The sequence below is a fragment of the Centroberyx gerrardi genome, chromosome 11 (assembly GCF_048128805.1).
Source record: "Centroberyx gerrardi isolate f3 chromosome 11, fCenGer3.hap1.cur.20231027, whole genome shotgun sequence".
NCBI lineage: Eukaryota > Metazoa > Chordata > Actinopteri > Beryciformes > Berycidae > Centroberyx > Centroberyx gerrardi.
Window position 1 is genome coordinate 29,465,230 of NC_136007.1, and position 16,073 is coordinate 29,481,302.

At 39.1% G+C, this 16,073-nt stretch overlaps 1 protein-coding gene across 3 annotated transcripts in view; it reads right to left on the reverse strand.

Moving 5' to 3' along the window:
• Positions 1-3,225: 3,225 nt before the first annotated feature.
• The window catches only part of LOC139921183 (protein FAM168A-like), a 41,760-nt gene continuing 28,912 nt past the window's right edge, over positions 3,226-16,073 (reverse strand). For 2 of the 3 annotated variants that reach the window (XM_071911353.2, XM_078286602.1), the window contains 4 exons: positions 13,132-13,274; positions 11,508-11,688; positions 8,538-8,682; positions 3,226-7,613 (listed from right to left, as the gene is read on the reverse strand). In XM_071911353.2, coding sequence (XP_071767454.1) covers positions 8,567-8,682; positions 11,508-11,688; positions 13,132-13,274 — 440 coding nt within the window. In that variant the 3' untranslated portion in view covers positions 3,226-7,613; positions 8,538-8,566. The remainder of the gene's footprint in view (positions 7,614-8,537; positions 8,683-11,507; positions 11,689-13,131; positions 13,275-16,073) is intronic. The other variant, XM_078286601.1, reaches the window with a different exon arrangement.

Consider the following 16,073-nt stretch of genomic DNA (forward strand, 5'->3'; position numbering starts at 1 on the left):
ACTGAGACTTCCAGTACAAAGGTAACTAAAGAAAGGTAGTGACAGCTGGGTACCTGGCAGGCAGGAAAACAATTGACACAAGATGGAGGTAGCTGTGAGGGGGGGAGGGGAGTTCAGCTCGCTGCTATGACAACATGTTTGTTTAAAAGCCATTACATTACAGTTGAAAGAGGAATGATTGAACATGTCAGAATTGAATAACTTTTATTGAACGATTCCATCGTTGCAGAATAGCATTGATATTTGTCTATAGAACAAACGGGCACGCAACGTTCTCTTTTGAATGGAGAGAAAGTTACTCCAAACTCTCATTCATATTACATTAATGTACAATTATGTACATTACAGTACATAATTTAGGCACTTTTACAAATCATTAGCAGGCACTCTTCAATTCGACATGCATCCAATACACCAAGCAGCACTCTCAACTTTTAAAACTGAATCACACTGCTCTCTATCGCCCTCGGTGTATTTTGTTGGAAGAAAATTGTGGCAATAATAGGTGAACCAATTTTAATACTTGTAAATTTATTGTAATGAGTATTGCTTAGTGTATTGGATATATGCCGAATTGAAGGGTGGCTTATATGGATTCGTAAAAGGTCTAAAGCCATATACTACCTGCTATGTATACTTGCCGATAAGTAAGGCAACATTAAACTACCAGATTTCTGAATGTAGTTCGACTTGACTTTTTCTTCATGCCAGAGAGCACGGCACGTATCGGGGCTGTTTGTGCCAGAGAGGCCTATGGCACTCCAGCAGAAACGAATGGACGAAATAACAAGCTAAACATAGACTTTGGACAGAAGTATTGGATTAATGAATTCGGTCTGTAGCCAGGCCAACTTGCGAAAGTATTGGCAATCAATATTTTCTTGGAAAAAAGTGTCACCGACTAATTTGTGTTTGAAGTAACAGGTTGTCCAGGAGTGTAACGTTAACGTTACCTTTGGATCGGTATGACACTACGGTAGCTACGGGGATTTTTGTCAATGTCAAGACTTCATAAAGTCACAAATTAAGATAATGAGAAAATGTTAATGCGAGGTGCACACAGTTTACATTTATATTTTACCAATACAGTGAGACTTTTGCACTCACCATCCCCGGAACCTCCTTGGTCTTATCTGTTTGTTTTTGTTGTTCTTCGGTTAGTTGACAATTTAAGACCTGCCCCCTTTGCCGGAAATTACGTCGTTTAAAAATCAGATTTGAGATTTCCGGTTTAATGATGTTGCCTTCAAAATAAAGCGCAAAAAATGGACCACCGTCAATTATCCTGCTATTATTGCACCTTCTGCCTATTTTGCTATGGCCCTACCTCTTGATTATCAAAACGTCTCAAGAATCTGACACTGGGGCATTACAGACAATATAACAGAGTATCAAAATCCTGAATTATGAGAAATTTTACTGGGTACTAACATTACCTAATTAGCTATAATTTTGTCTTTCTGGCATCACACCCATGCAACATAATTCTTGGCCTGTTAGCACTTTGTGACACTGAATTAATTCACTTTTCATCAGCAACAGAAAGATATGTCAATGACTACACTTGTATTACATTATACATTTCATGATCAATAACTTATGGCCTACTGTTGCAGATACCTTCCAGTAAAAACATCCAAGGCTTCATTGGACCAATTTTGCACACAAACAGAAAGTAGCCTATTGTTAACATCCAGAGCTAAAATTAATATTTTTTGATGAATAGTTTTTGAGAAATAAATTGTTTCAGGTCTGAACCAGAATGGCCACTGACACAGTATTATGTGTGGATATGTTCATGTATAAGTATTAACACCCAGAAAGTTACAGACTAGTGTTTTTACTATTGAGTGATTCATCTTCTCAACCATAGGCCATCTTTGATAACGCTGGATTTGATCCCTCTAGTGGACACAAATTTGAGGATTAAAGGGGGATTACACATCTGTGTATGTGGTTCTCAGTGCTTTTATATTTAGTCGTCAGATCACCTCCTGCATAATGTCAGTTACACTAACTGAACCCAATGTCCTACTGTCCCTCTAGGAATGAAATAACAGTGAAATTAAACTATTCTTCTTTTTCCCTGTGGGCTCCTGGAACACCTTCAAAGACCCCTGGTGGTCACTGGACCCCAGTTTGGGAACCACTTGTGTTGGCTATGGAGCGATCATTTGAGAGGTGAGGGGGGCAGACGGTTTTTACCAGGTTGCAGAATGACCCTGTCCAATTTGATTTTTAAATATATCCTGCAATAAGATTAAACTAATAAATGAGATACTATAGGCCACAGCTATTCAACATAACATGTAGGCTTGTTCTAACAGGCTGCTCCCTGCTCCTCCTATTAACAGTGCAGGAAAAGTGTAAGAGTAACAGTAATTTGGAGTAGAAATTAACAGGGGTATCCCTATAATTGTAATAAATGCCTTATCTGTCAACCTGCTAACTGTATGAAGACGTACTGTTGCTAGCTAGAAAAGAAAGCAGAATATTTAGTGCTTTTGTTAATGCACCCCAGAATCACCCGCTGTTATGAAAAGCAATGGTGAAATGTTGAAAGTTAGAAGAGCATCCCTTAAATTTATGTATAAATACTGTAACAACCTAAATATCATAAGAATATAAAATTCTATGTCATCATATCCTATTCATAGTATTCTGTTACATCACCACACGGCCATCTTGGTAGGAAAATAACAGATGATTGTAATAAATTAACAGGTGATTACAATCAAATGACAAACACAGCCAATGAGCTGTGTGTATTGTAAAGCGCCATATTGGTAGGAAATGCATGTGACATCATGGGAATACTATGAATTGCCATCTGGCCAGCGAGTTACTCCTCACCTTTCTGCTCTCTGCTTCTCCTTTTAACAGTGCAGAAAAAGTGCAAAACAATGGTAAAATTTAGAGTAGGTAGAAATTGATAAAAAAAAAAATATCCCTAAATTGTATAAATACTATGACTGTCAACCAGCTATCTGTACGAAGCCAAGCTAACTGTAGCTAATATCAGGCAGAATTTCTCATGGTCATGTCCTGCTTCTCCCTGCTCCCTGCTCTTTCTATTAGAAATACAGAAAAAGTTATCATTTGAAAAGACACATACATACTTTGACTGGTAAGTTAAAGGTGGTAGCTATGTAGCTAGCTAGGTGACTGTGGGAGATTCTCGAGAAGACGAGAAGAAACCAAACAAGAGCAGACATGGGCTTTTTGTGGAAAGATTTTATTAGTTTTTCAATCTTCAACATGATACAGTAAATATATTACAATTACAAACCTTCCATACTTCGGCTTCACTAATTGATCGTCATATACAACATTAAAACAAAAACAAATGTACACTTCATATACACAACTCTAATGTGGTTCTCTGCCTTAATGTAATCCTAACCCAGTGTTACAAACAGGTTCTATCATCATTGCTGCAGAACACTGTAATAACGCTGGGTTGGGAGGTTCTGCATCTCAAGGTGCTGACTCTAGTCAAAAATTCACATTTCTGTCTGGAAGACACATTACATTTTTTTTTTTTCTAAAAGTAAGCATTCAAATTAAGGTTGGATAAGGCTGAAGGACCAAAGGAAACTTACAACAATTTGAAACTTAAAGGTCTACACTGACTTTTTGGGAGTTTGGCCCATTGGTCTCCTTACCCAATATGTGTAGATTGGTACCAAAATCATCTCTGTGTCTGTGGTAGCTCTGTGTGGTGCATATGCTAACGCTTTAGCATATGCATCTTTTATCGTAGGCGATAAGCGTTATCCAAAGTATGAAGATAAACCTTTAAGAAATCCAAAACTGGTATTATTTTCTATTCTATGGCCTGTAGATTCAAACGTCAATGTTAATACTTTGGATAATGTTAACCGCCTACGATTACTTAACATACTGTATGCTAAAGCTTTAGCATGCGCACCAGATAGAACTACCTACCAGAGACACAGATTTTGGTACCAATCTCTTCACATATTGGGTACGGTGACCAATTGACCAAACTCCCAAAAAGTCGGGGTAGTCTTTTAAAGCAAAATCTATTCTTGAAGGTCTTCTATTCTTATGCCTTACCCAAAGATAGTTGGATGTTAAAGAACCGGTTCCTGCCTCTGTAGACTACATGCGAATACAACCGTCACTGGAGGTGCTGCCTGTCAACATGCCGTCTTTCCCTATGTGTTCATTATGCCAATATGTCACTGTTATGCAGTATGTCATCACTTTACAATGCATGATAAGTCAACGTCATCTTTTCCGGTGTTCATATGCAGTACTGTATGTCAGTCTTTGCATTGTCAATGCAATGATGCTACTATGCCATTATGTGCAATATGGCACTATGAGCAGTGTGTCAAATGGGGCAACATGCAGAGCGAGGAAAATCAAGATATGGACTTGCACTATATGTCAATATGCGGTTAAGAGGATATGTGAAATATCTTTGTTGTACATATTGTGTATGGATGTTTATTGCTTACAGTGCCAAATGTTGGATTATAGGGGAGGCAGGTTGTTTTTATTTTTTCTTAGTCATATTACAGCATTCTTTTATGTTGTGCATTGTGTCTCAGATGTATGTTGCTGCTGCAACAATTCAGTTTCCCTCCTGATGAACAAAAGTACCTATCTATTGATCTCTATTATCTCCAAAGCAGACGTAGCATACAACCAAGCTTTAAAATGTGTCATTTTCTATTCTGTCATCAAAGTGTAGGTGATTAATAATCACTGATTATGCCTACTCTGTAGTGGTTCAGTGTCCAGAGGAAACGGCCAACTAGTGAACTAGTTGCAGACAGGTGCAAGGTAATGCCTTTTTCCATGCTGAGCTCATTCATTTAACAGACTTCCAGTGAAACCTCCAGTGGTGAGCAACAGTTTGACACTCAAGATCCTCCATCTTAAAAAGTAATACACCAACCGATCAATACAAATTTAAACAATTAAAGATTAAATTACATTCCAAAAACGAAAAATACATATTTTAACACCTATGGTTTAAAGTAAAAATCTGCAAATTTTTCATATCAAATGTCTGTGTTGCTACTCTCTATCACTGATTGATAACACAATAGTGATTCGACCAATAGCCAGTTCTTGAAAGCTTTTACATTGTTATTGTTTCTGATTATTTTGGATTAAACAGAAGAAGAACTGGGTAGTTAGCATGAGCAGCAATAGCCACCATGGCTGAACAGACAAAGAAGAGAGAAAAGAGAGAAAAGAGCGCCACCTACAGAAACCCAAACTGCATCAACAGAAAATTCAAGCTCCAAGTGTGATTGACAACTGATCTCTGGTAAGTAAATGAGTGCTCAGGATATTGCAGGTAAGAATGTCTTTCTTATAGTTAGATTCATCAGTGTCATCACTTTTCCTGATCTAAACTGGAGTGATTTGATGCTGACGGTTTCTTTCATGAGACCCAAAAATAATCCAATTAACAGAACTGTGAAGCCTCTTTGAAGAGCTAATAACTGTTTTATAGCATCGATTATTACTGTTAAATACACGCATAGTAACTGTTATGTGTTCGCATAAAAAGAAGAGCTATGCCATAGACTTGATTTCTTCCTCATCCTCTCCCAAATCACAAAGGAGGTCATTTCCACCTAATGCCCTTTAAAAAGGGCGGTAAGTAAGATTTTTACTGTCCCATAGCACAAAATGATCCAAGTATATCTGTGAGTGGTTGATAGGGGTGTTGATCAATACCAATGACTCAATGATTACATGGCCAGGTGCGGAGGTTTCTGGCTTTCAAAACTCCCCAGCAATCGGAGTTTCAAGACACTCCCAAAAAGCCTCATTCTCACGCCAAAAAGCAAATGACAAAGCAGTATTACAATTCCAGTATTTAGCATGGTGATATATTACGTTTCTGTTGGATCTTTGCTCTATTTAGCTAGGTTACTCCCCTCTATTGTGAAAATGTGTCTTTATTATTTATGTTAATTACAGGCCACCGAGCTGTCGATATTGCTGCAGTTCCTACTGGTCACCAATAGAGGCCGATAAAGGTCATAGATTACTTACTGCCCCTTTAAACTCGTTCAGTCTGAATGAGTTTCCGGCTCTAAACAGCGGCGGCATTAGAAGTCCAGCCACATGTCATTGCCCATTACCAACTTCCTCCCACCCTGCCTGTTATTGTGTTGGCATCCTGGCCTGGTTCACTCTGAAAGACAGATCGGACATCAGCGAGGATGCAGCGCTTCAACTAATACTGTAATCCTCCATCAGTCATAAACTAGATCATACAACTCTTACTACTGTCTGCATCAATTCTGACATCAGATTTTAAAGAGCTTTGACTCTGAACCCCAAACTGATCTTGTTGTCATGCAGTCGCCTGGCTGTATTTCTGTGTAAACATCAGATTTAATCAGATTTACTGCCTGTGATTCTTATTTCCAGCCTATAAATGGAATTAACACTTGGAGATAGGAGATAAGTATCGAGCGCGGGCCTGAGGACTACAGCATCGCACAATTTTTCCCTTATTTCCCTCTCACCGCTTCCCTTTAACTCGTCACCTGCCACCAATCTCGCAGCACGTTCACCACACATTCCTTTCAGTTCTTACATTTGGGGATTGAATCTAACACACACATCCCAAACTCATCGCATACAAACTGACAGAGGACAACATGTAGTCTAATACTCTTGTGCTATCAAAAAATCGACATATTTACTGAGAGTTGGGCTGTATATGTATGACCGATATATATCTCTACACCCCTAGGAGTGTGACTTGCAGAAAACACCTTCTGTTTAATTTAGTTTGCATGTTCAGTGATCTTATGTGTGTACAAAAATAACCTTACACCAACCTGCTCACTAACCCATCAGGATACTTATGTAATATATTAATCTACTGAAGATATTTCAATGGCTTACTATGCTCTAGTAGATGTATAAAGTTGTTAGGTCTTCACTACCACACTGGAAATATCCTCTACTTGGTTTTGCAGCTATGTTTAAGGTATTCTCCTTGTGGAGCTTCACCACCTCAACACCCACAAGTTAATGCACTGCTACAAGCTGGAAGACAACCTGTGCTGAACTATGCTGGAGGATGACTCGTTTGAACGCAAACCCCCAAAAAAATCACAAAGGCAAATCAAAGAGAATGAGTAAAATAAGGTTTGACACTCCCATTAGATGACTGGAAAATAGCCGATCCCCTGTTCAAAATTAAATAAGATAAAGCCCCAAATCTGAAATATTATAAAAAATTCGGCAGCATACAAAGTCATGTACATTCTCACTGCTGAGAGGAACCAGCGGAGCATCGGTTCCAGTCTTCAGAAACAAAAATATATACAAACACATAAAATGTTAAAAAGCAGAGCTATACAAGGGATGTACTATACAACTGGCCGTTATGTCTGGATTATACTGTAAGAGTGTTGAAAATAAAATAACTGTCCAAATGAAAAAAAACTGAAATATCGGCTTGTAGAAAAAAAAAACATAAAAAAAAGCAGCTTTTCCAAAACAAAGAATGCATAAGCTGGCCCTTGCGCTTTACTGTTTATTGTTGGTCTTCCCTCCATCTGAACATCACCAATGTAAGACTTGAGCGATGTTTGACTCCAGATCTGAGAGCACAGATAGATGGAAATAGAGGGAGGGAAGAGAGATTAGGGGCACAAAGGGAAAAGGAACTGGAGCTAATACAATCAACACAAAAATTACATAAAACTTCAATGAAACATATAGCTGTTGTGGAATGCAGAATAGAAAACATATTTTGTCATTGACATTTTCTCATTGACCCTGTATTTTTGAATCTATGTAATGTTTTTAAAAGGTTTCAAGGGTCCTGGTACAACTGTTTAAGTAACAATTTTCCATTAATGTAATAAACAATTGATAACAATTTTCGATTATAGTGTAATAATCCTGTTAATGTAATACATTTCCCATTAATGTAATAATTACCTAGTATTAAAGTAATAACTGTCTTCCTGTTAACGTAATTGCATTATTGGGTTTAGTTACATTAACAGGACAGTGGAAAGTTTTGAAATTCAAGCCATTTACAATAATCACCAAAGACCTCTTCCATACGTATTGATTCATTTGTTGTTTTTTGAAAACTGAAAATCTCAACCTTTCCGTTAATGTAATAAAACCCAATAATGTAATAATTATTATGTTAACAGGGGAAAAAAAGTTCTTACATCAATGGTAAATTTATGACGTCAACAGGATTATTACACTATTAACTGCAACCTGTTATTACATTAATGGTTTACTCTATTAATGGGGAGTTATTACATGACAAGTAACAGGCCCAAGGGTCATGAAACACACGCAACACATAAATGACCATGTCAATTTTTAAGAAAAACACCAGAATTACATTTGTTTTCCCCACAACAACAGTTGCAGTATCTATAGCAGCAGTATTTCTCCATAACAACAAAATGACAATAGCGCATACCAATACACTGCCCACAGTTCAGTACATATTCGCCCCAGCCCTTTGAAAGAACAGTGTGTTGATATGTGAAGCTGACCTGGGTTCAGTGCTTACATGAGGCCGGCTCTACCAATGTGAAGGTAGGTAGCTGTAGCCGGGGGCCCCCTGGGGCCGGTATGTGGGTACAGTCACTGGAGGCCCTCCAATGTGCTGGCTGTGCTGGGGCGTGGTCAGCAGGGTGCCTGGGTGCCACACACAGAAACACAGGGGGTCAAGTGTCATCATCACCTATGACCTGTTTGAAGCCCGGAACATGGGGTTTCTTGGTGCCGCCATGTTGTATTTTTGCAGCCAGACTATGCACGCGAAATAAAAAAACAGAATTTCCGGTTTGCAGCCTGGCTTGCAGTCATGAAACAGAATAAATTCTACATTTATATGCATACTGATTTGATAAATGTTTTGTGTTACCCTCATGATACTAGCCAACTAGCATGCTAGTAGCTAATAGCTAACTACCTACCAGTCAACACTGAGGATAGCATCACAGCCGAGTGGTAGCTAGTTAGCCGCTAGCTACCATGATCATGCTAGCTAGCCAGTGCTAGTGTCACAGTTGAACACTTAATTTGAAAGGTGGAAAAATATTGTGAACGACCTCTCAGTCAACATCCTCCTGACCCAAGAAATCATACACGCAGACACAAAGTTCAACATTTTTATTTCTGCTTTTCAAGCATGATGCTAAGCTTGCTTGGCTGCAAGGTAGACTACAGTAGCACCATGTTCAAATGCCCACCCTGTCAGACATGACATCGTATCCTATTTTGTCATGAAAAGCAAAGATAATTTGTTGGGTAAAATCAAATTTTACCGGGCCTTAAAGCAATATTCCACTTAGTTTTAACATGGGGGTTATTCGGCACTTGACCACCATGAAAACCAGAATATAAACTAATCACCAAGATTGGATGCAGCTGGACGAGTCTGTAGCGTTCGGATTTTTACACAGAATTTGAATGGATAGAACGGCCTTTCCCATTCTAATCAACGCTCCTCGATGGTCGGAGCGGCGGCCATTTTTATGTGTACCGTTCCTACATAAAACTTCCTTGGTACCATTGGCCTAGCTTCCGTATAAACCGACTTGCGGCAAGTCACAGCAAGGGCCAAGCAGTGGAAAACTGGCGTTGCTCTGTCTCCGTCGCTTTGCTGTCAGCGAGGAGCTACTCAAGGATTTTTGGACCGGTTGGGGTTGGGTTTAATTGCGCTATATTATTGTTGGTAAGTCATCACATTTTATTCATTTAACGTTAGTCTTGTAACATTACAAAGCTAACCCACTCACGCTGTGTGGCAGCTGGTGTGACACACGGCCTTAATGGCCAAACTTCCGTTTTCACCATAGAAACCAACAATAGATGCCATTTTTTGGTGTACTACCCAAAATACCATAGAAAACAGTGGAAAGACCTTTCTATCCATTCAAATTCTTTTTACTTCCAATTCAGTTTAATGAGGCCACGAAAACAGCCTGAAAACTGACATTCAACACGTTTGTGAACAGATTCAACAACATATCCCGCTACTGTGATTTTCAATTGACGTTTGGTCATATTTTTTAGAACGTCATTTCGCCAAATAGCATTTTTATTGATAGACGAGAACATAGCGGAGGCATGTATCCCTCCGCTACGAGAACATAGCGTGGCCATGTTATTGCCAAGAGCAGTAAATTATACAGACACACTTCCTTACATGCACTGAAATTCAAACAAATATCTTCCTCATGGCACAATTAATAAAAAAAAAAATCACCATTAGAGGAGACATTACAAAAAAAATTACATTAGCTATCGCAAATTTAACTTCTTGTTGAAAAATGTATTGACTTTATATTTCTACACAGAAGATGTGCCTTGGGCCTACTGACTTGAGGTCGGTGGTTTCAAGGTGTTTTGCAACCAGCCAGTAGAGGGCAACAGTGTTGGCTTCAAAAGCCAAAGCCAGATTTGGCTCCTTGGTCTAAACAAGGTGGCATACTTATTACTGATTGGCCAAGAGACGGATTGCAACGTTCATGGGGGACGACGACATGTTTACTTTTATCTTACTGTTAATATGAAAATTTTTTGGAATAAACATCCTCCATGTCTTAACAAACTAGACCATAATTTTTTAATCAGACTGAAATAATACAGATCTTTTATCTGTCTAGATGTTGTGAATAACTAATTCATATATACAATTTAAAATACTAATTGTAGCAGATATACTGTGTATATATATATATATACACAGTATATATGTATATATTTGCATTTCTTGCGGTCAGAATATTAGTTGTCCTAAAGTTGATTTGATTATGTATGGTAACTAATAACATTTGATTGGCCACATTATGTAACCTTGATTACACAGGCAGCTGGAGTCAATGTTGCATTTAGTGAAATTCTCGTAGACTTCCATGCTAAAATACAGCCTCTATGTTTTATCTATTGCATTGTCGGCTCCTGGATCTTACGTCCACAGGAATTTGCACTAACATGGCTAAGCTCCTCCAGATGTGGTTAAGCCTCTACTTTCCCCACCTCCAGACAGATATTCTATACCTGCAGTAATAGTGTTCCCAGTTTTTGAAAGGCAACACCTCATGCATGATGTAGGAAGTATAAAAGTTTAAATTTGTTGAATATAAGATCAAATAAGATGGAACTTTAATGATCCCCATGGGGACATTTGGGTTGTTGCAGCGGCAAATACAAGAAAAATGGAATTTAAATAAGAATAGAGTAAATGGGGAGTATTAAACATATGAAAATATGTGAATTACAGGATGCATTCAGGGTGTGCAAAGTAACAGCATTGGAACATACTGAGACAAAGAAAAAAAATTAAATGATCAAGTTATATGCAATATATAACAGACGACAAAAATCTGACAATGTGATGGATTTACAACATATATAGAGGATGTGCAAAACGTGTCATAGCATCCATTATAACTACATTATTAACTGCCTGCTAATAACTGTGGAATCAGTCTGACTGTAATGAAGCCGCTCACCAGCGGACATGGCCATGGTGGTGCCGGTCACCATGCCCAGGGCCACGGCGTTGGACCGGGGCCCCGCAGCCTGCACCGGGGTCGGGTACAGAGCCGACGGGATGCTGTTGGGTTGTACTACAGTGGTGTGGTGGATGACGTGAGGCTGCGCCGCGTACACCGGCTGTGTGTAGTACGCACCCTGAGACAAAGAAGCAGAGAAGAAGAAAAAATCCAATGGAAGGGGACGGAAGGACGGATGTATAATTAGGGGTGGGATGGATGACAGGGAGAGACAGAGAGGGAAGGGGTTGAGTGGAGAGCAAGAGAGGAAGAGAGAGATTGTTTTTGTCACAAGGAAATGTCATTGTCATTGAACGAGGTCTCTGCTGCATGCAAGCTCAACAGTAACAGCATTGCAGGGTGCAAAGTCTGTGGCTCAGCAATTTGAACTTTTTCCTACAGTTACCGTTATCACTGCCTTATTCTGAGTGATGGCCCAGGTGACAGCCAGTAAAAATCATGCTGATGATCTAAGCTCCTGTGCAAGTCCAATGGACTGCATGCTAGATCTACCATGGCAGAGAAAACCGTCACCTTAGTAATTCCAAATTCAGTGTGTGTATGCCACATTTATTAAAAAGACAGTGTTTAAAAAGACAATGATGCCACCCTATGACACAATCTAACATGTTTTTTTAAACATTTTTTCATATTTCCGCCCATTGGTGGCCCCAAAGGACAGCGATAACGGCTTGAATTTTGAGAACTTTAATACATCAGTAAATGCACACAGCACGCAAATGTTCACCAATCCTGCCTCCTGGAGATTGGTGGTCTTCCTGATGTGTAACATTACCTGAAGTAGCCTAAAATGCTTAAGTCTCCAACTTTAGCTCAGGTAGGCTAAGCAAGTCATGTTAGCTTGCTAACCTACCTATCTTATCCCATCCAAACAGCTGTAGCCACTTACTAGCCGCTAACTAGCTTGCTAGAGTAAAGCACAATATCAAGGTTACATTTTCCATAGGTATGCTTATGGATTATATTTGGGCAAAATGAAATTGAAACCCCTACATGTGGAATATTTACCTCAATATATCATTTATATCAAATTAATTCACAAAATGCTAACCTCACTGTTAGCCTTGGTTAGCCCGTAACCAAGGCTAACAGTAATTTCTGGGCTGTTAGCATTTTCTGTTCTGTTGTACAAAAAAACCTGCTTTGCTTGCTCAATAGCTAATTACTAGAAATGCCATTTGCCTCAAGTTTATTCCAGTTCCATTAATCAGTTTGCATTATGACACTTCTTTGTCACCTCTTCTGTATACATATTTGTCTCTGCAGTCTGCAGAGTGGGGAACAAGTGGTGAGCATCTTTGCGACAGCTGACGTAAAATACTAAGGGACTCAAGGGGTTGGCAAAGTCATCAAGTTTCACATTCTACTGGTAGTAGCTTTAAGAAAATGGTAAAATACAAAATGGGTCCCCATAAACAATGCTAATCAAACTGAGAATTCTCACATACTTGTCCCCAAAACACAAAGCGACACAAAGTGGTCGTGCTTGGTCTACCTCTTCCGTAAGTGTTGCATTCTCAATGTATTCTGGACAAAATGCAGAATCAGGAGGATTTCTCACCTGGGCATAGAGGTTCTGTTGTGGGTAGACACTCCTGATGGGGTACATGGCCGCAGGGTACGGGGTAGTGGATGGGGAGTAGGGTGGCGGTGCCCCATTGGACTGGGTAGGGGGAACCTTGTAAGAGCTCCCAGCTGTATATCCTGCAGGACAGAGAGAGAGAGGGGTGTGGGGGGGAGGGCAAACATTCATTTTCCAGATAATCTGTCGTAGACTGTGGAGTCAATTCATGCAATTCTAAATAAAAATCTTTACTGCAATTCACATGACAATGATAGAGCCTTCATACTCAATCATTTCTTGGCTAAAAGAACCTTTTGGTGGCAAAAGACTTAGACTACAGTTCTATATAAGGAAAATCTGCTTCTTGAATTGACTGCAGTGAAAGTGAACTGACCCCAACCCTGGTATGGACACTACAGACAGTGCAGGTACCAGCTCATCTCAGATGAACACTGATAAGAGTTCCAATCCCCCTGTTGAATGTGTACATAACCAGCAACAAGGAAATGATTCTAAAAATGTATTATGAACATAAAAGAATAGTAAAAATCAAAACGGTCCAAGACACTCTCTCTCTCTCCTTCCATTATGAATTGCACAATACACTAAAAAGCAGATAGGAAAGGTTCAAGTCACTCAAGCCGCCACCATAAAACATTTGCATCTACTAATCTAACTCGCAGGTATGAACAAATGTAATGTAAGAAAAAATGTATGCAGCCACAAGCATGTTACATGTCACAGCCCAAAGCAAAACTGATGCCTACTACCTTCACATCTTATCTTCATACAAACCTTTGATCATAAACCTACTGAAGCAAATGTGTGTATGTGCGTGCTTGTATGTGCACACATTAGGGATGAGGATGATTTAGTAGTTTTACCTTAAATTAGAGCATTAACTATACCTTTGGCCTTAACTATCATCTTTTGCTCATAATGTTATTTGTATATTACATTACTGTGAATAGTAATAATTATTGAATTCTCTTTAATTCATTAATTTCTCCTTATTTCAGAACCACTATGACTGCTCCTTTTGATCTGAGCAATGTAACATTGAATGCATTGACAGTTTCAAATAATTTCCAACATCTAGGAGCAGTTAGTTTCTAAGAAAGCATAATCTACTGACCAGTAGGGGTAATAGCCACAACATCCAGAAGGAATGGAAGTAACACTGTCCCCCCTAAAGTCCCTCCTTACAGACAACCCGACATATTTTTTAGGCTCTCCACCTAGTGGCCAGCTTCAAGATAGTCATGGTATGGGTGTAGGTCCATTCAGTAATGTTATGAAGAATGGTCTGATAAAATAGATTTGTTTCCAAATGTAGGTTACTGTGTCTAAAGACTAAAGTCACATGTGAAAACCCACATGTGAATTCAAAGCACATGTGCTTTTTGGACATGTGTTGGGGGAGATATATCAGTTCAAAACAGTTTTGATATATTGTATCACATGTGACAGATTTATTTGAGATATGAAAATTTCAATTCATAGGTGAAGTGTTTTTTCCACATGAACATTTTCTTCACTTAATTTCACATGCAAAGAGATAATTCACAGGTGAAAATATCATTTTCACATGGGAAATGGGAAAATCCAACGTGTCCAAAAGGCCTGTATGCTTTAAGTTCACATGTGGATTTTCACATGTGACTTTTTTGTCTTTAGCCCTAGGCTCTACTCTAAAACACTCTGAGTCGTAGCTTGAGAAGAGTCAGCTCAGTTAACCTGAATAAACTGTTTTTGGCTTTGTTCACTAGCTAACTGGCCAGTAAACTAATTTAGCAATAGCAGTATGTTAATGTTAACATGCAACAACTAGCCACTACTAGGAACTAGCTACGTAACGTTAGCTGTTGTGCAATTCAGATGTAGTAACAATGAGACAGTGATGGTTAGCTGATCAGATGCTATGGTTAGCTAGCTTACAAGCTGAGTAGCTAAACCCAAATCAATCAGATGTATCCTGGATCAAATGGCCAGTTCGGAGTCAAAAACCATAGGCCTACAGAAATTCACCATGTCCTTTCCCTACTATAGAGAAAGCAGAGTCATAAGTTTAAAAATTCAGTGGCACTAAGGGGCATCAGTGGCACTCATCTCTATATTGCCGTAACACAAATGTTGGAGAGGCATAAAGGAATCGATTTAGAGCAAAAAAGGAGAGGAAGATAATCTATTTTGACAGAGACAAAGCACTAACTTCTGGAAAGACTCTAAAGCTTCTCCTCCAAATGTTTCCTCTGTCCTCCGGTCTCCTTCATGTGAAACACCTTGCTTCTCACATCTTTTCTTATATTCGTGTTGTAGTTTGAGCTTAATACATAAAGTAGTTGTTTCTGTATCAATAGAGTTAGATGGACCTCACAAGCAAATGTGGCGTTCTAATGTTTGGCTGTGAGACTAATCAGACACAGTCCACTGGATGGAGTGCTTGCAAGATTAATATCTTTTTCCCCCCCACTATAAATTTACTGTGACACACTCATACTGGCAAAGTTTCTCCATTAGCCTATGTTTTGTGTACACTACTGATAAGTGTGCTGATAAGGGACCCACACATTTGGTACTGACCCACTTTCAAATTAAAAGGGTGCTGGCAGAGATCATGTCATCATTACCTTCTTCTCCTACACAAACAGGACCACTTCTCAGTATCCAAATGGAAAACCGAAAGGTACAGCACAGAAATTTGTGCAATGGACATACTGTATATGTGGACTCCCGTTGAGAAATGCAGCGGAACTGTATTTTTCTCAGAGCTAGAAATGTATTTTAACAGAATAATCCCCTAGAGGTGATGCAAATGTGAGTGGATTGGTTTATGTAAAAAGTTGGGTTCAAACTAGGTCTGTTCTGCTGGCACTACTTTCTACCAGCCTCCATGTAATGCCAAAATTGTCAAGAGATTGGTTCACCTCTGGTGGCTG